We start from the raw sequence: 24,974 nt of genomic DNA on the forward strand, positions 1-24,974 counted from the left end.
TGCGCAAGTCGGATCGCGATCAAACTCTCTTCATTCTTACTCTTGCCGTGCTTCTCTCTCACTCTCTCTCTCTCTCTCTTTCAATATTTTAACATTTTCCATCTTACCCACCGACGATCGCTTAGGTAGGTGCAAAAGTGTTGCCCTTCTTTTCTGTTTAATTTTCAGCGCGACGATAAAGATAGTAACCACACAAACGCCCGTAATCACAGGTACACTCGAGTTGTGTCGATACTGGTGGGCAATTAGCACACCTACTGCAGGTGTGGTCCAACGGTGCCGTGCAAAAGCTGTCGCGCTGCCACAAGAAAGCTCTCCAATAGACTCTCAACCGGACTCGTGCGCGCGCGTTAGTGTGTGGTGTGTGGTACCTTTTTCCAATGTCATTTTCGCTGTAATTTCTGATTAGAATTATGATTTAAACAAAAAACAACTTTACCGTCCATTCAAAAATCATTACGAAGAGAGCAAAGAGAGAGAGAGAGAGAGAGAGTGAGAGAGAGAGAGAGAGAGAGAGAGAGAGAGAGAGAAATTGACATAATTCCCGAGAAATGTGTGAATGTGTGTGGTTTATTTTCTCCCATGCCAAAGGACAGTACCGCCGGGTGAGTGTGTTGTGGGTCCCCCACAGTTGTCCGCAAGCATCTAGCCGGTCTGGACACACACGGCAGACGACGACACGCGCGCACGCACACGACGCAGCCCTTCCCACCAGGACCCACGGCTCTCCTGTGGTGGTTGTGTTTGGGTGACAGTGTTCCTTTTTCCCCCGATTTTTCCGAAATTGTTGAAGCGAGAGAGAGAGAGAGATATAGAAATAGAGAAAGAGAGAGCGAGAAAGCGCAACCGATCAAATCAAACGTGTGGCAACGATCAACGGCGTGACCGACGATCAACAAACGACCCCCGTTCGCCCGTCCAGGATATGTTGCGGGTGGCTCGTGTGCAGGTGTGAGTGAGTGTGTGTGTGTGTATATCTCGAAGCAAACGATAGTGCACGTGTGTGTGTGTGTGTGGTGACGAGGCGATGGTGGCGAACCGACGGCTGCTGCTGGCGGGCGGACTGCTCTGCCTGTTCGCCCTACTGCTGGTGGTGGGCGAGGCGGACGGGTTCCGGCTGCGCGAGCACGGCCAGGAGGAGGGGCTCGCGGTGGTGAAGCGCAAGGTAGCGCCCCGCGGCAAAGGTGACGCACCGTGGTCGGCGGTGACGCGCAAACCCTGGCCAGTGAAGGACGATGACGACGAGGACGACGAGGATGAGGAGGAAGAAGATGAGGAGGAGGAGGATGAGCAGGAAACGGAAGAGCAGGCCGCCATCCGGAGAGCGACCCAGCAGCGGCTGCTCCGCGCCCGGCACGGGCTGAAGAGCCGCGACAAGCGCCCGGTGGCCGCCGCGAGCGAACGGAGGGAGACGGTGCGCGGTCGGGGCGATGCTGCCGCCGCCGCCGACAACGACGACGACGATGAGGATGAAGTAGCCGAAGCCGAGCCGCGCTCTATTTTTAACCTGTTCGGGTTGCTTGGCTCAAGGCAGCGCACCGACAGCGATGACGAGCGACGAACCGCCGACGGTGACGTCGATGACGACGACGATGACGAGAAAGAGACGCGCCAGCACACGAAGGAGAAGCAGCGGGAGCCGGTGCGGACCGCACGGAAGGGGCAAGAGCCGGCCGACGAGGCGAGCTGGCTGGAAGGGTTGAAGCGCGCGCTCGAGACGGTGCTGAAGCCGGCGGCCGACGACCATGCGGCGAAGGCGGATGCGTCGGACGGTGGGCTGCTGCGGTGGGTGCAATCGTTCCGTGCCGATCCCGACCGGAAGGAGCAGGACAACCCGATCATCAACCTGCTCGCCAGCTGGCTCGCCACGGCGGACGGGGGGGCCGACTCGCAGGAAGAGATTCGCTTCCGGCCCATCGGCTCGTACGCCGACGACGGTGAGGCGGACGCGGACGACGGCAACGCCCCGCCCCGGCAGCGCGGCCGGCCCAGGACCGCGCCCGACTCGAAGCTGGTCCAGCTGCTCAACCACAGCCCGATCGCGTCCCTCTTCCATCCGGCCGAGCTGCCGGCCGAGCCGCCGGTCGAGGCGGGCCCGAAGCGCACCAAGCGTTCGGCCGCCGACGGGCCGGCCCGGGTCGTGAAGCAGCGCATCGCCATCTCGCCGGAGGACTTCGAGCAGCTGCTGCTGCGCGTGCCCTCCTTCGTGCCGGACTACACGCGGGTCCGGGGGGCCGAGTGCCGCCGGCAGGGCGAAATCTTCGAGCGGCAGCTGCGGGGCAAGCGGCTCTGGGCGCTGCAGATGATCGATGCCAGCGCGCGGCTCGCCTCCGGGCTGCTGCGCGGCAACGCCAACCAGCTCGGCGACTTCGACCTGTGCACCGGCATCGCGACGCGCGTGCGGGTGCGCGAGGACGAGCTGGTGCGGCTGCGCGGCAAGTACTGTCTCGCGCACGTGGACGTGGTGGCGGAGGATGCCGAGCTGCGCGTCCCGGTGCATCTGCTCCAGGGCGGCGGGTTCGTCAAGAGTACGCTCAACGATGTAAGTACACCAGCCGGGTGCGAGTGCATCCCCGTTCCCAGCTTCCCAACCACCGTGTGATGGGATCTTTGGCTTGAGTTTCGTTGAAGTTGCCGCTATTCGTACCAAAACTAGGTTCAAATGGTGGAACGAGATACTTCCAATCGAATTAACCATCCCAACATTTCCTTCGAATCGGATGGAGAGATTGCTGCAGGACTACCTTTTTGATCAAAGCAGGGAGAACCTAGGCACGTCTTCAATATAAAGATCCGGTACATTCTTCGGTATTTATTTCTACGCTGGTGGCATTTGCAAATACCGCTCAAATCAAAAGATCAAGCCTCGGACCGATCTTGGATTTGATGCCAATGTGAATCATCTTTCATTTTTATTTATTTTTTTTGGGACGACCATTTTCAAGCATATCCTATGATGTATTTTTTTGACTATACGAAGAAACCAAGTCGGAATAAGCTGCTTTAAGCTCTTAAATATGTTCTTTAATCAGGCACCTTTGCTAGGAGACTGTTTTTTATTGTTTTATGTCTTTGTTTGTTCAAGCATATCGAGATCTTTGGCTCGGTTAGGTGCTCCGAAAACTTCTCCCAAACCTGTCCCGGAGGGGATGAGTTGATTTTGAACTGAAACTGAAACTTATTTCAACGCCATACTGATCCACGGGAAATGCTCTCGGACCTGTTCCAATTCCTGCAGCAACTCGACAGATTCCCAGGAACTGATCTCAACCCCAAACCCTGTTGTTTTGATCCTGGAGCTGATGCAAGAGCCATACTGGAACTTGCAATAGATTCCGAAGCACAAGCAAAGCAGTAACTAGTCCCGAACCTGTTCCGAATCTGGCATTGATCTCAAACCCAAACCCGGTCCTGCAATAAATTCCGAACTTGTTCCAGATCTGAAGCTGATTTCCGATTGACTGACTCATAACAATAGTGGAACTGATCATGAATCCTAAACCATCCGGGAACTATTCCCGTACCTGTTTCAAATCTGTAACTGATCTGAAATCAAACCGGTCACAACTCCTTTTTTTTTGGAATTTTGGAGCTGATTCCCAATTTGGGTATCAGAATTGATAAAAATCCCTAAACCCTCCAGCAGCTACTCCCGGAATTGTTACGAATCATTCATTGATTCCGAACCTGCATTGATTCTGAACCTGGTCTTAAACTCAAAATGATATAGGTTACGATTTTGGCGCTGATTGAAACACAAAATGCTAAAAGCGTTCCCTTGCTCATTGCAGCCGGACCACTTCCTGCCTCGCTTTACCACGATCAACTGGGGCATCTGTTTGCCGGCCGCCTGCTCGTTCGAGGACGCGGGCAGCATCGTGCAGCACTTCGTGCGGCCGTACAACTCCACCGGCATCAAGCTGTTCCTCGAGCTGGAGGAGGCGAACTGTCACGTCCGCCAGGTGCGCACCTGGTCCCGGCTGCTCAAGGACCACTGGCAGCTGGTAGCCGTGTTGTAAGTATATTGATCGCACTCACACAACCGCCAACACTCAGCTATCTCTCTCTCTCTCTCTCTCTCTCTCTCTCTCTCTCTCTCTCTCTCTCTCTCTCTCTTCATCTATTCCCTCAGTGGCTTCTACACGTTCGTGGCCGTGGTAACGCTGGTCGCGACGCTCAACGACTACGAAATCTTCATCAAGATTGAGCCACCGTCCGCGCAGGACTCGCCGCTCGATCCGCCCGAGCGCCGCACGACGAACGCGTTCCACCAGACGCTGATGGCGTTCTCGCTCAAGCAGACGCTGCCGCAGCTGTTCGGGGCGGCCGGCGGGGCGTCCGACGACCATCTGCCCTGCCTGGACGGGCTGAAGGCGCTGGCCGGCGCTGCCCTCTTCCTAGCGCTGCGGCTCGTCCCGCTCGGCTACCAGCCGTTCACCAACCGGAACGAGTTCACCGACAGCTTCAACGCACCGTGGAGCGTCGCGGTCCGGCTGCTGATGCTGTACGCGGACGTGTTTCTGGTGGTGAGCGGCTTCCTGGCCGCCTACCGCATGGTGCGGGAGTACCGCGAGCGGGCCCGCGTCTCCTGGTTCAAGCGCATCGCCGGCCGGTACCTCAGGTGAGTGTGCCCAGGTCTTCGAGGGGAGTAACTCAACGCACTCACGCTCTCTCACCCTGTGCTTGTCTGGCAGGCTGGTGTTCCCGCTCGTGCCGGTGCTGATGTTCTACGCCTGGGTCTGGGAGCACCTCGGCAGCGGACCGCAGTGGGGCGACGTGGTGACGAAGAACGCGAACCTCTGCAAGCACGGCTACCTCAGCAATCTGCTCTTCATGCACAACTGGTACCCGATCGAGGAGACGGTCAGTACGGAGCGCGCCCGCTCACAGCGCTCTTCCACAGCTCTGCATCACTCACCACGCTCTTTTCCACTCACGCTGTCTCTCACTCTCTCTCTCTCTCTCCAGTGCGCTCCGCACACCTTCCAGCTGGCGATCGAGATGCAGCTGAGCGTGCTGGCCCCCTTCCTGCTGGTGATACTGGTGCGCAGCCCGTTCTACGGGACCGCCGCCTACGTCCTGCTGAGTGCGCTCTCGACCGCGATCCGCTTTGCCGCGACGACCGAGGACCGGCTGGCCCCGTACGTGTTCCACGGCGTCCGGCTGACGCAGCTCTACCGCACGCTCAACCTGTCCTTCGCCGAGACGCTGCACCGCCTGACGCCCTACCTGGCCGGGTTCGGGCTCGGCTACCTGCTGCAGGAGGTGGGCCGGTCGCGCCCGGAGCGCGGCGTCCGGTACGCCGGCTGGCTCGGGGCCGCCGTCGCCCTGCTCTGGTGCGTCTGCTTCCCGCTCGACATCGTGCGCAAGGACTTCCGGTACGAGCCGGCCGACGCGGCCCAGTTTGCCGCCCTCGCACCGCTCTCCTGGTCGGTCGGCCTTTGCTGGACCATCTACTACTGTCTGACCGAGCCGGCCAGCTTGCTCAGCCGGCTGCTCAGCTCCCGGCCGCTGGTCTGTCTCGGGCGGCTCACCTACTCGCTCACGCTCGTGCAGTTTCTCGTGTTCTTCTACTTCGCCGGCACGACGCGCGGCACGAGCGTGTTCAGCTTCGCCGGGTACGTGCACCGGACGGAGGTGTGCATTGCGCTCGGAGCGGCCCTCGCCCTCACGCTGCTGTTCGATCTGCCCATCCAGAACGTGAAGCGGCTGCTCGACCAGTACGGTGTGTTCGAGGGGCTGGAGGTGCGGCCGTCGGTGCAACCACAGCAGCAGCCGGCGGTTGAGACCGAGCCGGTGGCGGAACCAGAGCCCGAAAAGAGTGAACCGACGGAGGGAGCGGCGTCGGAGGGAGCGGCACCGGAGCAAGCGGACTTTGTGAGCCCGTTCGACGATCAGGAGGAGGAAGATGAGGGCATCTGGCTGCGCAAGCGTACGGCCGCGGCGGTGCAGGAGCCGACCGCTCCGGAGGAGGACTTCTGGGCCCAGAGCTCCGAGCCGGAGGTGCAGGAGGAGGCAGCTCCGAAGGAGAGCGCAATCGAGCCCGAATCACCGTCCGCGACGAACCCGAAGGAGGAAGAGCCTGAGCAGGAGGAGGAGGAGGAGGAGGAGGAAGAGGAAGAAGAGGAAGAGGAAGAGGAGGAGGAAGAGGAGGAGGAGATCGACGAGGAGAAGGAGGTGAAGCGACGCCCCGCCACCAACGGTGCCAGCTGGTCCCGCCCGTAGCACCACGAAGCGCCGCGACGACGCCAACGCAATATAAACAACGAACTTTATTTAACTAAAAGACAACGACAACCCGTTTAAAGTGTCATTCTTTCTTCGTGTTTCCCTTAACGTGATAAATATTTACAACTTGTACCATTAAAATTCCGCCACCGCCGCCAGCTTATGCCTCCTCCGAGGTACTGTGCGTGTTGTTCGTGCTCAGGCTGTTCGTTTCCGGCTCGCGGGCACTACCCGCAGGTCCGCCGTGGGTCGGCCGGAACCGGCTCAGCAGTATCTTCTCCAGTCCGTGGATCGGCGACTCGAACATGAGGCAGAGCAGCAGCGCCAGCAGAAACGTCAGCGTCATGTGCGAGATGGATTCGGCCGTCTTCGGAGCGTTTTGTTTTGTTATTGCGGGGGCAAAAATGGAAAGAAATTAGTCTTTTTGGGGGAACACACTGGCGACCTACTCGAGACCACTTACCAGCGTTGCGATGCTTGCGTAGAGAGGCGTCCGGCGGGAGGCGGACAGGTACAGCTCGACCAGCCCGTTCATCAGGTACGCACAGTAGGTCAGCCGGCTGAGTGGTACGAACGCGCGCCAGGAGAGGACGCGGTGCAGCGTGCGGCCGTGGCCGGTGACGCACGCCAGCACCAGCCACCCGTTCGACAGGCTCCAGCCGAACCGGTGCAGCGCGGCGTACAGCGCGTTGTGCAGGTAGTTGCCCGTGCCGAGCCCGGTGTAGAAGGCGGTTAGGGAGAACATGGCGGTGCAGCCGCACACGGTGGCCGCCGCCCAGCAGGCGGCCAGCTTGCGCCGCCCGATCCGAACGCTAGCAGAGTAAAGTTTGAGAGTTAGTTTTTCGCAAGAATTTTTGTTCCTGTCCCCATCAGCTCAAAGCTTTTACAGGGTTTGAAGCGTTGCGCTCTAGTGCCATCATCATTGCAGGATTCTCCGAGCCAACTTCACATGGGAACGCCGTTATTCGTCGCTTAAGTTTTGTTTTTCAACAGATGTGTTTTTTCAAAATTAATGTTTAACCCTTCCACATTATTTTCCACACATCACAAAACATACTTGCTTGCGTGTTGGAAATCATTTTCCGAAAGCAATGAAAACAAATATTGTGCCGCATATATTGTACAAAATACAACAACTAGTGAAACACATATAGCAAGTCATGCATGGTTGCAAAATGTCATTGCGAATGTCATAAAAAATCTGACTGAAAAAAAATGTCATGTCAGCGTCACGTTGTGATAATCAGAGGTGATACTCAAAACGATTTATGTGATCAATGCATGCTCCGTGACATTTTTACGACCAACGCATGGTCAGTCAATTTGTCATGACTTTTTTTACAGTGATCAGTTGTGCAAAATGTCCCTGACATAGTCATGAAAACTTCCGGCTGAAACAAAATCATATCAGCGTCACGAGCTCTACTTTGATGATCAGAGGTGAGACTCAAACAGTTGTTGAGTATTGGTCAGTCACTTGATCGGGAATTTTTCCGTCGGTAATATCATCATCACCGATCATGGGAGATATGCGATGCGTGCGAGTGGTTCCAAGCAACAAAATGAGTATGTTTTCTCGCTCTTTTTGGCGCGACAGACCATCAAACCAGAAAGAGCTAGAAAGCATGCTCATTTTGGTGCTTGGGACCACACATCAAGTATATTCTAAGAATTTCGCGAATATCACCGACAGAAAATGTCGTGTCGTATTATGCTTGCGCTGGCATTAAGCTCAGCTAGTCAGTCACAGTTTCGCGTTTGATTCAAGCCACGGATATGTTAATTGTTTTCGTTGATGAACATCTCGTGACGATCATGCCATTTTCCAGCACTGGCCATGAAACCAGGATTTCCGAGTCACTTTCGAATATCAACATCATTTTAATTGCTTGCAAGATGTTTTTCAACAGCTGTCTAATGTTGTATTTCCATCAAAATCAAATTTACCAGTTCTTCCACAAGACTTTCAACAGTTTGACAGTTCTTTCTTGTGTGTTGAAAATCATGTGGAAGAACTGAAGAAATATTGAGACGCTAATATACACAGTTTTCCAAGTGCACATCCTTATGTGCACATCATTATTCACCACTTTCAAGATGTTTCTCAACAGCTGCCACTCATTGTATTGATATCAGAATAAAATTAAACTTGTTGCACATGGGTTTCAACACATAACTAAAAACTGTCAAACTTATTCCAGCTTGAAAGGTGTTGAAAATTATGTGGAAGATCTGATTGTGATTCAAATGCAATATTTGACAGCTGTTAACGAACATCTCACAAGCTATAAAGAAGTTGTTGACATTGAAAATTGACTCGGAACGCTCTAAATAATCTTGTAAGCAATGAAAAATGTTGTTGAGGTTGGAAATTAACTCTATTAAAAATTCTGTAAATGCTGTTACACGATATTCGAATTTACTTTCCAATGTGCATACTACTCTTAACCATTCGCGATGTTTTTTTTTCGCAGCTGTCAAATGTTGCATTTGCATTACAATAATGTTTCTTGCACACCAGCAGCTGGACTGCGTTTGACAGTTCTCTCTGGTGTGTTGAAAAGCAAATAAAAGAAGCAAAAAAGCATTGTGACGCAAGCTTTAGAGTAAGATGTTGAAGAGCTGTTGAAAAACATCTTGCAAGTGGTGAATACTGCTGTTCACATTGGAAAGTGACTTGAAAAGCCTTGTCTATAAATCTCTGTATTCACTGCTCGTTAGAGTTTATGTTACAGAAACTGTCTCAGATGTGTCTTTACATGAACAACTGTCACATGATGTTATTTGCAGCCTCTCAAACTAAACGCAGAGCATTCGAAAGAAGCTAAAAAAAATACCGTAAAACTAACAAAATATGTGACAGCTGTTGAAAAACATCTCACGAGCGATGGCTATTTGACATAGGAATTTGGTTAGGAAACCGCTGTATGAGCTTGAACAAAAGCGTCTAATTCTAAAATCCTATTTCTAGCTTGTCCAGAGTGTGCAAAATTTGAGCTCTCATACCCGGAAGTCTTTTTTAAATACTCCGTTGGATATACAAAAACACTCTTACGGCCCTATAGACATGCCGACTGGACTGGAGCAAAAGATACTTGATATATTTAGAAATAGATGACTCTACGATCACTACGAGATGTCTCGAAAGCCTGTATAGGCCGGCAAGTCCGCGTAGGACGTTACGCCAAATAGAAGATTCTACGCGTTTTTGTTACAAGAATAAACTAAAATCGTGCTCATCGATTCAACAGGATCATGTTTATGCCACTAACTTCAATAAAATTCTTGCTCGATAACTTAAGCTTCTAGAGCATATGTTCAATGTACAAAAATTCACAATTCACATTGGAGCAAAACGAATCTACTACAAAGCTCTTTATCGTCAGCCACCACCCTCGTACTTACTTCTTGATCTGCATCCAGTGCACGAGATATCCAACCAGCAGCCCGAACAGGTAGGCCGTCGCCCGCAGATGCGTCTTGCCGTACACGTTCACGAAGTAGTCGTTCGCCTGCAGATCGTGCACCTCACTGTGGAACACAATAATAGCATGACGTCAGTGCTATGGACCTACCCAGCACCGGTAGAGTACGTACTCGGTAAACACCATGAAGGTTGGATCGAGCCGCCGAACGTAGGTGATGAAGAAGGGCACCGCAATCGAGACGCCGGTAGCGCACCCGACCAGCAGCAGTGCGACCCGGTGCCCGTACCGCCACATCGGATAGAGCAGGACCGGGGCGAGCAGGAAGAGCTGCGTGTCGGTGGCCAAGTACCAGGACTGGAACATGCACACACTGTCCGTGCCGAAGTAGTTGTTCACGTACAGGACGTTCAGCCACCAGCTCTGCCGGCAGCGGCGCTGCTCCAGCTCCATCCGCTCGGTCCACAGCGGGCCATCGCCCAGCCGGGGCAGCCAGGTCGCGTACAGCGCGATGACGGCGAGGTAGGCCGGCGTCAGCCGCACGTACCGGAACAGATAGAGCAGCCCGAAGTTGAGCCGGCCCTGGCGCTTGTCCAGCTCGAGCAGCAGCAGCCGGGCGAACAGGAACCCGCTGAGCAGCAGAAACGTGTCGACCAGCAGGGGCGAGTTGAGCAGGAAGGCGTTCTGCAGCAGCCGGCTCTGCTCGCGGAAGAAGGCCGGATTGAGCAGTGGACCGCCGGCCATAAACACGAGCGCGTGGCCGCCGAGTATGAACACCATCGCGAGCGCCTTGATGCCGTTGATGCAGCCCAGCCCGTGATCGTCCTTGGACAGCTGGGCCAGCTTGCGCAGGTTCTCCACCGCCGAGAAGGCGCGCAGCACCGCCGCAGCACCGGTCGGCCGCTTCTCCGGTGCGCACTCGCTTCTCGCACCGCCACCACCGTCGTACAGGGTGCTAAACACCACCATCAGCACAAACACGGCCAGCACGCAGGCGGTCGCGATCTGCAGCCGATCGTAGCCGTCGGACGGGCGCGAGCGCCCCTGACAGACGGCGTCGCTCACCGCGTAGCCGCTCGCGCCCGCCAGCAGCCGGGCCGTCTCGCTCGCACTGCAGCTGGCCGGCACACAGACGCCCCACCGCACCGTGAGGCTCGTGCCGTTGCTCGGCTCGTTGTCATTGCGGCCCGCCGACTGCTGCAGCCGGAAGCCGTCCAGCGCGACCTGCGCCAAACAGTACTGCGGCCGGACCGGGGCCACCCGCTCGCCCGCCGGCACACACTCGTCGTAGCTGCCGAGATGGTACCGGGCGCCGAGCTCGACCGCTTCCGGGTACTTTACCGTAGCGTCCAACACTGTGGAGGAGAGGGAGGGTGGGAGGAAAAACAAAAGCGGGTCAATGGATGCAAAGTCCAACTCGCGCGAGCGACTGGTCAAGTGCGACCAGTAGCGGAGGTTCGAACAATTAATCACACGGATCGCAACGGATCTACCAAAAACCTGTTATCTGGTGCGGGTCAGTGAGAAAAGAGAGAGAGAGAGAGAGAGCGAGAGAGAGAGAGAGAGAGAGAGAGAGAGAGAGAGAGAGAGTTGCAAAGTGCCCAAGGAACATTTAAATTCTTGTCATCTTGTCGTGCAAGACAACGACTCGTTGTTGTCGATTATTTTATTAAGTAAGGGAGCCCGGGGCAAAATGGTTAGGTGGGGCGAAATGGTCAGCATTATTGTTAAATTTACACGTTTACAATTACTTCTAATGATTTAAAACCATCAAATACAATGTTTAAAGCCCACCATGAATGTTTCATAGCCTAAGATTTCAAAATAAGTTAATAATTCAGCAAATAAAATGTTTGCTTTATGCGATTTAAATTTTGCCGTCTCGAAAATAAACTTTCGTGAGAATCTAACATATGATTAGAGCAAAAAAAAATGAATGTGTATCAAGCACATGCTATTTATCTATCATTAACGTGAACAAAGTAACCATTTTAATTTAATGTAAAGTTTTTCAAATTAAAACTTGTAAAATGTTCCTCTTGGGGCAAAACGGTCGGTATGTTTTGACAGGAGCAACATGATGAGGCTGTGATATAAGCGAAGGTTGCTCCACTGTACTAGCTTAACATAAATAAAACTGTGCTGTACGTGAATAACTGAAATATTCCAGCATTTTACTTAATTATTCTATAAAACAATTAAACAATAAACTTAAATTTATACTCTCACAATTCTACCACGATGCAAGAGCGTAAACCAAAGCCTGAAGTCCAATGTTGGGGTCCATTTTGCCCCTTTGTTTTGATATTTCGTGTAAGACCATTTTACCCTATAGCAAGACTGTTTTATATTTATATTTACACATATATAATTTACATATAAACCCCGCACAATACATGTTCACGACTTTTAACGTTGATTTTTTTAAATTAATCTTAAACATACATATTTGTTATTATTGCGTAGACTTCTGATTGTTTTTCATTAGTATTAGTTGAAGTATCGATTGCGTCAAAATAACAGTGTACAATGGTTTAACCAATAAGATTCAGACCAAACTCCTTAGCAGGTCGATTTTGCCCCGCTTTCCCTTATTATTTTTATTATTTTTCAACTCTTTTACGACTGTTACCTATAACCATTGCTAGACCTTTTCGATGTGAAGTGCAAATGTACAGCTTATCGCAGGAATGAAGTCATGATAATGTTTGAGAATGAATTCCAAGTGCTGTATTGCTATTTTTCTAATGAATTCGTTTGCAGATGAGCAGACATTCATGTGAAAAAACCACTGTTAAAATAGTACATGGTACAAATACAGATCCCTTCCGCGAAAAGTGTTTTGGAAATTGCCTTTTTTCCATTTGTCATGTGAAAGATGAGTTTGTGTATCAAAAAATCAACATGCATGACACGCATTGGAAACAAAATTTAATAAAAATGGTTTCCATTCGCTCAAGATCATGTGGTGTTTCCTGATCACACGTTCAGACCATTTTTAATGCAATCTGTGTGGCTATGATAGTTTCAAAGCGCAAAGACTTACAACTTTTAAGTGTCTTCACGCATGTGAGACTACCTCCGTAGACTAGCATATCTCGGGGCACAACCTGTACGTTTTGTTCCGAATTTCCTTTGTTTAGTCGTGGACTTGATGTATGTTTTTTTGATAGGATCAATTGATATTGATGCCTTAGCCTCAAATAAAACGTCTTAACGCGTGCTTAAGAACACCAACCTTCATTATCAGCATTGCACGGACAATCTTTAAAGGGTTAGTAACTGTACTAAGACTGTTTAGCATGTTCAATAGATATGTTAAGGCTATGTGCCTTAGCACACTTACAATAAATAATTATTGTTCAAATGTTTCACACATCTTGCCTCCTCGGCCAAACTCGACCAAAAGGGAACCGTTGAAGCGGAAAGATAGACCGTATTGCTCCACTCACCACACACCATGGGACCCCGGGTGGACACTTCGAGCAAAAATGAGGTGAAACTGTGCAATTGAATTATGGATTTTCATGCAGGAATGGGCAAAGGTAAAAAATCGGGCCAAACGTCCGGCAAATGGCCCTTTGTTGGAAGTAATTTCATATACATTGCATTAGATATTTTCATTAGGTTACTCTTTGCCTCAATTGTTGTAGCTTTGCAAGGTAATATTTACTATACAAGCAAGAAAAAATCATTACCTATTAATACAACGAATCAAATTTAAAGTTTTGCATGAAACGTGCATAACCATTTGATTATTCTATTTTTAGCATTAATAAATTATTCTTATTATTCTTTTTCTTCTTCTTAGATTATTCTTCTTCTTCTTCTTCTTCTTCTTCTTTTTCTTCTTCTTCTTTTTCTTCTTCTTCTTCTTTTCCTTCTTCTTCTTCTTCTTCTTCTTCTTCTTCTTATTCTTCTTTTCTTCAGATTTTGTTGCCTATTCGATAGAAATCACTGATAAAACGTATCAGCAATTTAGTATTTTCTTGCAAGCAAAAATTACCAAACCTCAAACTTTTTACACGAAATACTTCTTCTTATTCTTCTTCTTATTTGATGCAATAGTTCTAGAGTGGTGCGTGTCTCTAGTATAGTCTCTATGGTAGGTTTACTACGAAATAGTAGCTCACATGGTACATGGCGGGAGAGTCATTTGAACCCATCACGAGCTTGTTGCTGTTGGAACAGTGTGCCTAGCCGACTGCACCACGAGACCGAGCCCCGTACGCGAATGCTTAAACCGCTATAAAAGTGCAAAAGACAGAAAGACGGATAGAATTGGAGTTTTCAAAGTTTTAACTCTTTTTGTTTAACAAATTTCGAATTTTCGAAATATAATCAGTAGAGCGAACAGCTTCAACCCAAAGTAACCCATTTGCAACGGCTAAGCGCTATCGGTGACTTATATGCTTCCACCAATGGATCATATTAAAGCTTAATCTACTTGCAAAACCCTTTCAGGACCACGCCCCGCACTGCTCCCCATTACAATGATTTTGCCAACAAGCATTAGCACAAGTCCATTCGAAAGCACGGCAAGCGATCAAGCAAGCCGTCCGTGCTTTGCCCTACGCTGTACCCACAGTGCCGCACACGTGGACGGCGCAATGATTTGGCGCTATCGAACCGACCGTTTCCCCCTGACTGGACGGGCGAGATTTTCGGCTGCCAAGCCAAGCCGTGTGTTTGGACACCTGGCAGGCGCAGTTCGAGTGCGCAAAACTGCACGCGAAAGACAAACAGGTTGATAGATGATGACGAAGGGTTTGAAGTTATAAATAAAACATCCTGATGTACTGGCGCAATTACAGGAAAGATCACACTACGGACGTCATACTGTGCGGCTGCACGATGCATGCCAGATGGGGAGCGCGCGTGCGGTAAAGCTAATCACGAACTCATGCAACCGGGCTGGCACTTTCCAGAACGCGCCGCGCGGAAAAAGTGGGTAACCTTTAAGCCAGCGCCGACCGGTGCCCCGGCGCTGCCCGATCGGTCAATCGGTCAATTGCAAAAATCGCTCGCTAATCATCGGTTTCGATGGCGCCTGCCGGCACCACCTGCTCTTACGTCAGGCCCACGGGCGTTAGAACAGGTTCTCGGGCGCCGAAACCGCTACCGAAGAGGGCGAGAGTGGTTCCAGCATGTTCTTGACCATGGCCCACAAATGTGTGAAGAGGCTGTAATTAGATCGACCGGCACGGTTCTCCACCGTGTCCACCGACTTGCAAAATCATGCGTGTGCGTGTGTGTGTGTGTGTGTGTGTGGGTTGATTTGGTGCAGCACAGCAGCACCGCAACTCTCCGCTATCTAATCATCAAGCGAGATCAGAAATAAAAGCACCAACAAACCTTGAAAGTAATGTAATGCCTTTCGTTCGGTCCGCGTACCATGACCTACGCGAGAGGGTGGAGTCCTCACACACACACACACACACACACACACACACACACACACACACACACACACACACACACAAACGAGGGGTCCAAAAATAGGAAAAACTCGCGACTATTTTTAACACCACACCGAATTATGTACGCCGCGGCGTCATCGAACGAAACGGCAGGAAGCGGTCAGGCAGTTGCAACAGACCCGCCACCTTTCCCTCCCGGTACGGTCCACTGCACTTGGCGTCGTTTCGCGTCGTCCGGTGTGTGTTTGCTGCACACACGCCGTTTTGATTGTTGAAGGTGAACATCACATCTTCATAAACCCACAAACACACCCCGGCCCGGGTGGCCCGACCCGATCCTTTCGCGCCCGATCACTCACTTGCCACGGCCCATGGTTCCTGGTTGCGGGCCGCTTCCAGCGTCCGGTTCACCTCCCGCCAGCAGTCGCCCGCGGGTCGCAGCTGCTCGTCGGCCACCGTGCCGATGCGGGCCAGCACCAGCCCCAGCGCTTCGGCGGTTGATTGCGGTTGGACGGTGTGGCCACCGGCGGCACTGAGCACTAGCAGCACGGCCAGCCAGCCCGTTACACCCGTTGCTCGTTCCATTGTATTGACAACACCCACGCACACGTTGCCTCTCAGGTCAACCACGAAGCGTAACCTGCTCGCGCGACGGCTCGATACGTACTGTGGGCCGCACTAGGTCCGCACCGTCCACGAAACAGCGCCTGACGCCACTGCTGCTGTTTGTTATTCCGCCGCTACCTGTCACTAACCACTGGCGGAGAGCTGCTCGGGACCCTAGGTGCCGTGTCTGCTCGTTAGAAATGTATGCGGTTTTTATGATGAATCGTGACTAGCATTACAGCGCACTCCGTGTTCTAGCCACGTCGAAAAGCCTATTCTTGGGTTGCTGGGCACATCCTAGAAATCTAATAAACCGCCCGCCCGTGGTTTGTAATGCGATCTGCCGCCGTATCTGTTTTGCATTTTTAGACGCTTTCGATTGCCCTGTCGCGCGGGGTTCGTCATCTGTCCCCACAGGTAACAGGCGTTCACCGCATGCGCCTTCCTGGTGGTGACCCAACGGTGGTGAAAGTGGTTCACCATTAGCCGCTTAACCTTCGGTCGCATCTTTTTATCCAAGCAACCAAGCAACAACAAAAAACCGTGGGGGGGGGGGGTAGGGGAGATAGTGAACTATTCCACGCGCGACTGATTAAAAATGGGGCGTTGGCAACGGCTTCTAGCAGGGGACCGACCGAATCTCGTTAGAATCTGGCTGGCGGGCCAATTAGCACTCGCGCACTCCGTGTTAGCGTGTCGGCCCGTTTTGGCGCATCTTGTTAACGCGTCCCGGGACAGACGGGTCACTCGCTTAACCAGACGCTCAACTCTTCCGACCGCTCTTGCGCTGCGATGTTGGGGAAGGTAGGTAAAGACGGACACGTTAAGGAAAATGTTAAAAGCTTTGAGATATATAAATACCTCCGTGGGCATGAAAACGTGCATACTTTATCTTACCACTCTTGTATTTTATCAAACAATGTGTTGATGTTTCTATTTTTTGTGCAGTTTTGAAATGTTCGGGTAAGATGGACACCTTGAAAGAGATATCAAGCATTAAACGATAAACATAAATGCAAATGATACAAAGACTATGAGTTGGATATTAACAGGACATGATAACTCCAAATGTTGACTAAAATAGCTAAGAATAGAATAAAATATTTGTCAAGCACAAGAAACGGGTCAACATCAAATATTTCACTGTATGAAATACAATAATGAAAGACACTGGAAAAATAATAGCGGAAAATTAATAGTCGAAAAAAGAAGAAGAAGAAGAAGAAGAAGAAGAGGAGAGAGAAGAAGAAGAAGAAGAGGAGAGAGAAGAAGAAGAAGAAGAAGAAGAAGAAGAAGAAGAAGAAGAAAAAGAATAAGAAGAAAAAGAATAATAATAATAATAATAATAATAATAATAATAATAATAAAAATAATAATAATAATAATAATAATAATAATAATAATAATAATAATAATAATAATAATAATAATAATAATAATAATAATAATAATAATAATAATAATAATAATAATAATAATAATAATAATAATAATAATAATAATAATAATAATAATAATAATAATAATAATAATAATAATAAGAAGAAGAAGAAGAAGAAGTAGAAGAAGAAGAAGAAGATGATGATGATGATGAAGAAGAAGAAGAAGAAGAAGAAGAAGAAGAAGGAGGAGGAGGAGGAGGAGGAGAAGAAGAAGAAGAAGAAGAAGAAGAAGAAGAAGAAGAAGAACAAGAAGAAGAAGAAGAAGAAGAAGAAGAAGAAAAGCACCTTACTGAAATATCGGGCACAACCAGCGGACGTTGCTCCAGCTTCCAACTGTTCCAACTGTTAGAACAACTGTCTGGAACTTCCATTTAGGTTAAAATATCGTCTAACTCAGAATAAACGACCCCAGCATGTTTGACGAACTTGGTAATAGGTCAAGCCATATTCCCATTTCTCCGTTGCCAGTCAAAATTCAAATTTTTAATCCTGGTACTTCCGCGGAATCTCTCATCTATTCCTGTTCGAGGTCTTTTCTTTTTGCTGCTTATATTTGCGTTAGTCGAGTGCAAGAAATTGGGCTTCGTGAAGTGTCTCCTCAGCGGTGAGCCTACTACTCGCATAACGTATGGCTGCCATTGTGACCGGTGGTCCGTTTCTCGCATATTGCAATGCTTACTCTAGTTGCTGGATGGCTTCAAGTCTTCCAATTACCCTTACTTGAGGTACTTTAAGGCTTCTGTTCATCATCAATTGATATCAGATCGAAAATAAATAAAACCATACCGATGTCCACTTTGATGTTAGGATGCTTAAACCACCAGTAATTAAGATATTCCATTGCTTTCAATCTGGTTCTTTCACCATTTTTTTGCTTAATAATAACGACAACTCATTCATGTTGCAAAACTTCCGAAAATATGAACAATACAAGTTAAAGAGCTTAAGAGCCGCAGTAGTCAAATTAGATCTACAAGCTAACGCATGATTGCACATTTGTTTTGTTTGTGAATTTAACCAATGTTGCGTATATTGCAAATGTGTTGTTTTACTTTCAGTTTGGGTGCTGCGTTGTTGAATTATTCGATAATTACATTTATCATGCGTTTATGAGAAGTACCCATCTTACCCGCAGTGTCCGTCTTTACCTACCTTCCCTTAATCAGCAATGCACAAAAAAACAGAATAGAAACCCCAATCGAGTTTTACACAAAAAAAGTCACACTAGAACCTTGCCGAGTGTGCGGTTTGTGTGTGTATGTGTGTGTGTGTGTCTTCCGGGAATGCTTGCCGACACGCTCGGTAAACGGTTTATGTTTTACAAGCTCTCTAACATCCCGTTTGCCTGGTATCTGGCCCGTCGCACCTTGACTGCCAAGCTCCAAACGTAAGCGCTGCGCTCGCGGAATACGCAAACAAATTGCGCTGATGCGGCCGGTTCGTCGCCTGCTCCGACACCTCGCACACGCACACTGTTTTCGCACACTGTGGCCGATGGGATGGGACGAGTCGGACATTGTGCAAAGGTATCGTGACGGTGTTGTTTTTGTTTTTGTTTTATTTCTTCTTCTCACTAACCCTTTAGCGCTAATAGCAACCAATTAATCAGCGATTATACTCGACCGCGACCGACCAAGTGTGTGTGTGTGTGCGGGTAAGTGGAGTGACCTTTGTTTGGGTGACAGCGATCATTAAAATGGATGGGACAGAGACAAAAACGAAGCAGCAGCAGCAGCAGCCAAGCGATCGAAGATGCAATGGAAGGGCCCGCCCATTCCCATCCGATTGGTTTGGGACTTTGGGCTTATCTGAAATTGAAACTTCCACCAATTAAGTTAAGCAAGCGTGTTAGCGTGATGGCCTTGGCGGGGTGTGATTTATTATGGACCAATATTACCGTCGGCTCGGAAGGGCTGTCAGTTTTTCCTTCTTTTTTTTGCATCTACAGGTGACAAACCCGGCGGCTTACCTTCACCTTCGGAGACGATTTCAAAACGCCGATCGCATGCAGCTCGTAATGAAGGTGCGTTTTTGTTTCGTTTTGTTTTGCTGTTATCTGAAGTGTTGTGAAGTCGTATGCATAGCTTAGCCGCTGAGAAGAAAAAAAAACGATTAAAACTCCCAATTTACGATCGACAACCTAGGTGAGAAGGAATACAATTTTCATAACTAGATTAGATGGAGCATTGGAGCAGGGATGAAGCACGACATGGTGGGGTCACAGTCTCTTCTAATATTAATGAACGGATTTTGTGAAAGCCAAAGTTACATCACACGCAGCATGGTTAAATTAAAATTTCTAATTAATTCGACCATTCCAGCTGCGACCATCATGCATTAAATTCGGAAAATGGTAATATGGAATTCAAGTTGATTAATATTAAAAATGCAGCTAGTGGTACATAAGTGTCGCTTTCTTTCTGGCGACTGCGGGCATGCTTTCTCTATAATATATGTATTGCCCACAGCATGGTCAAGTAAGTGGCGCTTGCCGGTGGTACTGTCGTGAAAAGCATAGGTTCAGGAACTAAGCATCATATATCCGTCACGGAATCAAATCTCATACATACCGAGTCGATTATGATTATATTGAGCCAATCAAATGGAAAGAGTAAAAAGCAGCCTCTTTTAAGATGACAATGAGAGCCTCCCTATGCGATTGGATCTGATTCGATGGGACTTGTATGGCCTCGGGGCATCAAAGCATTCAACCTTTTCATTCCTGCCTTGATTAGATCGTTTATCTACCAATAATAAAAATACTGTATTAACTTTTTACTAACAATGCTAGCTATTTATTTTCTAAATTATTTGAAGTAAGCTCGATTTTCTTTCAGAGTACATCATTAAATTATTTTTAAAAAATTACTTATAATTTTAGTTTTTACATTTTCTTTTCGTTCCTCTTCTTGCTACGCCCGGGTATGTCGTATATTTTGTATGGGAAGTAATACTTTTTCATATAAAAAACTTCAATAACTTTTGTTGTACTAAATGATAATAGTTAGTACAAAAATAAAGTCATTATTTTTACTTACTTCATTCAACTAATGGAAACTTTAAAATTTTGGTAATTTTTGATGTATTTTGTGATATGAGATAATCGGTTTTTTTACAGACAGCGATCAATCCTACAACATATGTAATACATTAGTAAATATGTACTTAATGTATGAATATAAAATTATCATATATTATGTTATGAGTTTTATGTTAGATTACAAAAAGCCGATTTGTTTTACCAATATAATTTTTTTTAGATATATTTTTTATTTTTTTTATTTTTTTTTATTTAAACTAAATTGAAACGTGATATGTACATGGATTTTCTAAAAAAAAACATATAATAGTCTTCTTTTTCTTCATGTTCCCTTTTTTCTTATCAAATTTGAATTATATAAATGTTACCATCCAAGAGGGAAATGTTGCCAAAAAGATGGCTTGTTTTGAAAAGTGAGGCCTAATTAGCATTTTTTATGAAATACAATATTATAAAATTGTTCTCAAAGGTATCCACAGTTAACGGTTTCCGAACGTGGAACCCTCGTCAATGAATGTGTTGTGATAAGACAAAATATGAGATGTTATTAATTTAAATGCAAGTTTTACGATAGCTCTCATTCAAACGATGCCTTTATTGCTACTAACACGGATAAATCCGGCTCGAAGGACCAATGTTACGATAGCTCTTATTCGAACGACGTCTTTATTGCTGCTATTGCTACTCATGTCATCTCCACACAATTCATTCCCGAGTTCATTTGTAAATTGTGTTAAACTGAACAAAGTGAAGTTTGTGAACTTTTGCGCTTTAAAATAACTCTTTCCTAACTTCAATCGAAACGAAATGCTGCTAAAAACACAAACAAAAAAAGATAATTTTCATCGCAACAGAACTTTGTACCGGTCAATCAATCTTCCGCAACCCTCTTCCTATCTCTTTCTCTCTGTATCGCTCTCTCCCTCTCTCTTGCGCGCTTTGTGTGGCTGCGTAATCGTTCAAATTTGCATTTTCCATTTTTATGACCGTCCCGTGACCCACCGTGAGCGCTTCTTCTTGTCGAACGAGCGTCATCACGCACGCCGGTTAAGATGTTTTGTTTTGCTTTCCTGCCCCTATCCCCCTCTCTCCTGCCCTTCTTTCCCCTCTTTGTGCTGTCCGGCCACCCTCATCAAAACCCGTCCAGTGTGCTGTACACACGCGGAATGTGATTTGTGTTTATGCACATAATATTGTTATTATCTTTGCATTGATCGATAGCATCACACACACACACACACCCTTTGGTCCCCGCAGTGCCTCCCGAATCGCCCAACGGACGCATTTATAAATTCAGCGCGCAACAAGGCGACGGGGCCGATTAGGAAACAGAACCAAGTCTGACAAGTTAGGCGGCGTGAGCCGGGAAGCGCGAAAGAAATGCGCCAAACGTGCGGTGTTTGACGTCGTTCGTCGGTGGGGAGTGCCCAATGTAAACCATCAAACAAACACACACACACAAAACAAAACAAAAAGAGCCCGATAGGCCGATCAGCCAGCTTCTTCGCACGCGGTTAAGGGTGCTTGGGTGGACACCCACTTCACGCCCGGTGGGCTCTCAGCGCCGGCCGGAAGTGTGTGCGATGGGAACTGCTTCAACCCGACCCGCCCAAGCAAGGATGCCCCGGGTATTGGGAGACATCTTGACACCACGGGAGCGCGCACAAAAAAATGCCAAACCCCACAAGGAAGACACAAAAAGCACAATCGCAAATTACCACCCGCGTCGAAATGCGGTGGCACGCGGTGCATCGCTAATCATGCTGGGCGTTTGCACCAATCGTCACACAACACACACACACACACAACGCAATGCAAACAAAACAGGCGAGAGAAAAAATCGGCTCGTTCACCTTGAGACCGGTACGTCACCGCACAGCCACCGGACCGTTGAGCTTTTTTTCTGCGGGAGTCTCCGGGGGTCCGCACAGAGTCGCCAAAATCTGCCATCCGCCCACACGCCCCACCACGTGGCCAAACATTGCACCAACAGCTTATCGGTAACGGGCGTTTGCAAAACAAAAAAAAAACAACCTTTAATTTGATTTGCTTTGATTAAAATTGTTCAGATGAAGAAATTGACACCTCAAAAGACGATTCGCGGCGCTTTAATGTCACGCGCGCAACACTTCGAACGGCATCGGAGAGCTTTTTCGTGGAAGCTCTCAACGAAAACTTTCAAAGCGTAAACCCCAATTGGAAAGCTTAACGGTGTGTGCTTGAGCTTTGGTGCAAAAGCTTTGCCGACAAGAATGCTTCGATTTCGAATTCAAACGCATCGTGCGACCATAACAATGAAACGGCAGTTTGGCAAAGCAATATGCGTGATCAGCATTTTTGTAGGCCGGAATGTGCGTTGGTTTGTTTGGGGACAGTTTTCGCTTTCGTCGGCGCGCTCTGTTTGGTAAACTTCGTTACCGCTTTTGTGTGGCGACAATGTGTGTGTGTGTTTGCTGAGTACGGTCATTCACCACTCTACGCAAACTTAAAACCATGGACATAAACAATCAATTGTTGTGATGACGTACCAAAAGTCCACCAAGTTGGCGCTACAGTTACCTAACCTAGCGCTCATTTCTTGCCGGGTCTTTTGCTTTTGGTTTCATGTTTTTGCATGTGTCATATAGGCCTGCTGACCGAGGCCAAGCAGTCGTTAGTTAAGTCATAACTAAAGGGCATCGGTCCTAGCGGTGTTTGATACTAACTTCAAGCTGGAAGAGAATTACTGGGTCTGTTAGAGCAGGTTAGAGCAGTTGGAAGCACAATGTTTTTGTATCTGTCAATACGTAGACGACATAGGCAAAGATAATCTTAGGATCTAGCAAAGATCTAGGAAGGTACCAAACTTCAGACTCTTAGTTACTAGTAAACTAACGCGCTAGAGTTGTTCTATTACCTATACTATAACCTGAGGTCCACCGATATCGATATGCAGGATCATATAGGAGCTAACGAGCATGTACTCAACTAGTCGCAGCATTATAGTAGGAGCGCTAAGCTCTAGATATACGAATTTACTTGAAGGTACTACTTGAAATCTCCACTGTTGTACGCAAAAGCTGCTAAGAAGCTAGAGATCCCTCCTTCGGGCTCTCCCCAATTGACATTTTCGAGCACGAATAATCGGGAATTCGAGCAAATTCCCTTAAACTGAAGCCTTAAACTTCCCTTAAACTGCACCAGTTTAAGGGAATTTAGAAAAAGGCCTTTAAAATCAACTGTGAGGCGGCTTTTTCGTTGTTTTCTTTTAGATTCGCTCGGAAATGATGTTTCCTATCGTTATAGTTGATCATGTAGCCATTTTATACATATATAATATCGATTTTTTATAAAATAACATCACACAAAATTTGCTTTTGTTTTTCATAAAAAATCAAAGCTACGAATGTTAAATGAGCTCGACGACATCGTCAATCGATAGTAAAAAGTCTAATTTACGAACTCACCAAATCTTAGCGCTTTCAACTCACTCGATCACACACAAATCTACAAATTCAGGCGTATCGAGTACTAATCGAGCAGATATGGGAAAACAATTTCGAGCAAATGTCACTTGGGTCAGTTTACGTATCAGCTGACATCTCGAACTGTTCTGGAAGCAGTCTTAGACGAAAAGCAGATGAAACACAAGAAGCTTTATTAGGAGATGGCACGACAGAGGAGAATCCCTATCCTTCTAGATCCAGTTCATCCTGGAATTAGCGGACGTATTACGTTGAAATAGTCTACTTCACTCCCAGAAGCCATTCGAAAAGTGCATGGCATTTGCTCCAACAATTGTGTCGTGTATTGAGAAGACTGTCATTTTTGGATTACAGGTAGATGACATCTTACATTGAATGTTAACTGTACAGGCTTGCCCACAATTTACAGGGTTACCCACGATCTATTTGTTGATTCCCATAATGTTTTGAGTTTGTCTCAAGATTAATTTACCGTATCCCATAGAATTTTGTATTGTTTCCTCGATTTATTGGAAACGTCCCATTGTACATCAATACGTATGGGCCAAAAATTCTTATGAAATGTCCAATAAATCGTGGGAACGATCCAATAAACTAAAGGAAGCAGCCACAAAATTCCGGGAATCAACCAACAAACCTTGACAAACCGTGTTTTGTTTGGATCTCGAAAATGTTTGGGCTCGTCTCGCAATCTATTCACCGTATTCTATAGATTTTTGTATCGTTTCCCCGGATTTATTGGTATCGTTCCTTTGCACATCAACACAAATGATCCAACAGTTCTGAGAAACGCTCAATAAATCGCGGGAACGATTTGAAAAAAAAGTGAAAATGTGAAAGCAACCAAACAACCTTGCGCAACCCTGCGCTCTAAAGTATAAGCTACAGAGACATTCTCCTTCCGCCTTGTACAATGTCCCCATTACTGTCTATTTGTCAGGCCTAACATCTTGATGAGGGCTCTTTGCTCCCACTAATGGATGCGCTGGCAACACTCCAGCCCCACCAACAGCTGTCATAAGGCGCACAGGTGTGCAGTTTCGTTTTATTTCCGCTTAAATCTTCACTCACAAACAGCATCTCCCACAAGACTATACCCATCACTCGCGGTGTGTGTATGATCTTCGTTCACAATGGCATCGCAGATCTTTGCGACGAGCATTGATGCCCTGCCGCCCGAAAGCAGCCCCAAAAGTCAGCTTCATTCCGGCCGCACCTCACCTTACAGTCAATTTTGTGCAGTTAATAAAACTGGAATGCAGGAGAAGGAAATGGAGGAGAAGAAGAAGGACATCAAAAGCTACTGGCATAACAGAAAACCCCCCACAACAACAAAAAAAAACTCACCC

At 47.8% G+C, this 24,974-nt stretch overlaps 2 protein-coding genes across 3 annotated transcripts; one reads left to right on the forward strand and one right to left on the reverse strand.

The window, feature by feature from the left end:
* Positions 1–872: 872 nt before the first annotated feature.
* On the forward strand, positions 873–6,313 carry LOC1271724 (uncharacterized). Of its 2 annotated transcripts, XM_061650331.1 has the most exons (5): positions 873–2,542; positions 3,792–4,015; positions 4,133–4,621; positions 4,695–4,863; positions 4,969–6,313. In XM_061650331.1, exons 1-5 carry the CDS (start codon positions 1,028–1,030, stop codon positions 6,223–6,225), a joined length of 3,654 nt encoding a protein of 1,217 aa, XP_061506315.1. In that variant the 5' UTR covers positions 873–1,027; the 3' UTR covers positions 6,226–6,313. The 2 variants fall into 2 exon arrangements, with proteins under 2 accessions (XP_061506315.1, XP_061506308.1); XM_061650324.1 differs by having other exon boundaries at positions 4,695–6,313.
* Positions 6,302–16,151, reverse strand: LOC4575988 (nose resistant to fluoxetine protein 6). The gene is made up of 5 exons (XM_001237268.4): positions 15,433–16,151; positions 9,826–11,008; positions 9,634–9,759; positions 6,692–7,040; positions 6,302–6,595 (listed from the first exon to the last, which is right to left on the reverse strand). The coding sequence occupies exons 1-5, from the start codon at positions 15,656–15,658 to the stop codon at positions 6,389–6,391; spliced, it is 2,091 nt and encodes a 696-aa protein (XP_001237269.4). The 5' UTR covers positions 15,659–16,151; the 3' UTR covers positions 6,302–6,388.
* Between the last annotated feature and the right edge of the window lie 8,823 nt (positions 16,152–24,974).

Source organism: Anopheles gambiae, chromosome X, assembly GCF_943734735.2.
Source record: "Anopheles gambiae chromosome X, idAnoGambNW_F1_1, whole genome shotgun sequence".
In the NCBI taxonomy this organism is placed as follows: domain Eukaryota; kingdom Metazoa; phylum Arthropoda; class Insecta; order Diptera; family Culicidae; genus Anopheles; species Anopheles gambiae.

Bases quoted from the DNA above. Each gene is read 5' to 3' on its own strand.
- LOC1271724 (XM_061650324.1), top strand. From the start codon at position 1,028: ATGGTGGCGAACCGACGGCTGCTGCTGGCGGGCGGACTGCTCTGCCTG. The intron at 2,543-3,791 runs GTAAGTACACCA...TGCTCATTGCAG, and splicing joins TCAAGAGTACGCTCAACGAT to CCGGACCACTTCCTGCCTCG. The intron at 4,622-4,694 runs GTGAGTGTGCCC...CTTGTCTGGCAG, and splicing joins ATCGCCGGCCGGTACCTCAG to GCTGGTGTTCCCGCTCGTGC.
- LOC4575988 (XM_001237268.4), bottom strand. From the start codon at position 15,658: ATGGAACGAGCAACGGGTGTAACGGGCTGGCTGGCCGTGCTGCTAGTG. The intron at 11,009-15,432 runs GTGAGTGATCGG...TCTCCTCCACAG, and splicing joins GGAACCATGGGCCGTGGCAA to TGTTGGACGCTACGGTAAAG. The intron at 6,596-6,691 runs GTAAGTGGTCTC...AACGCTCCGAAG, and splicing joins ACGCAAGCATCGCAACGCTG to ACGGCCGAATCCATCTCGCA.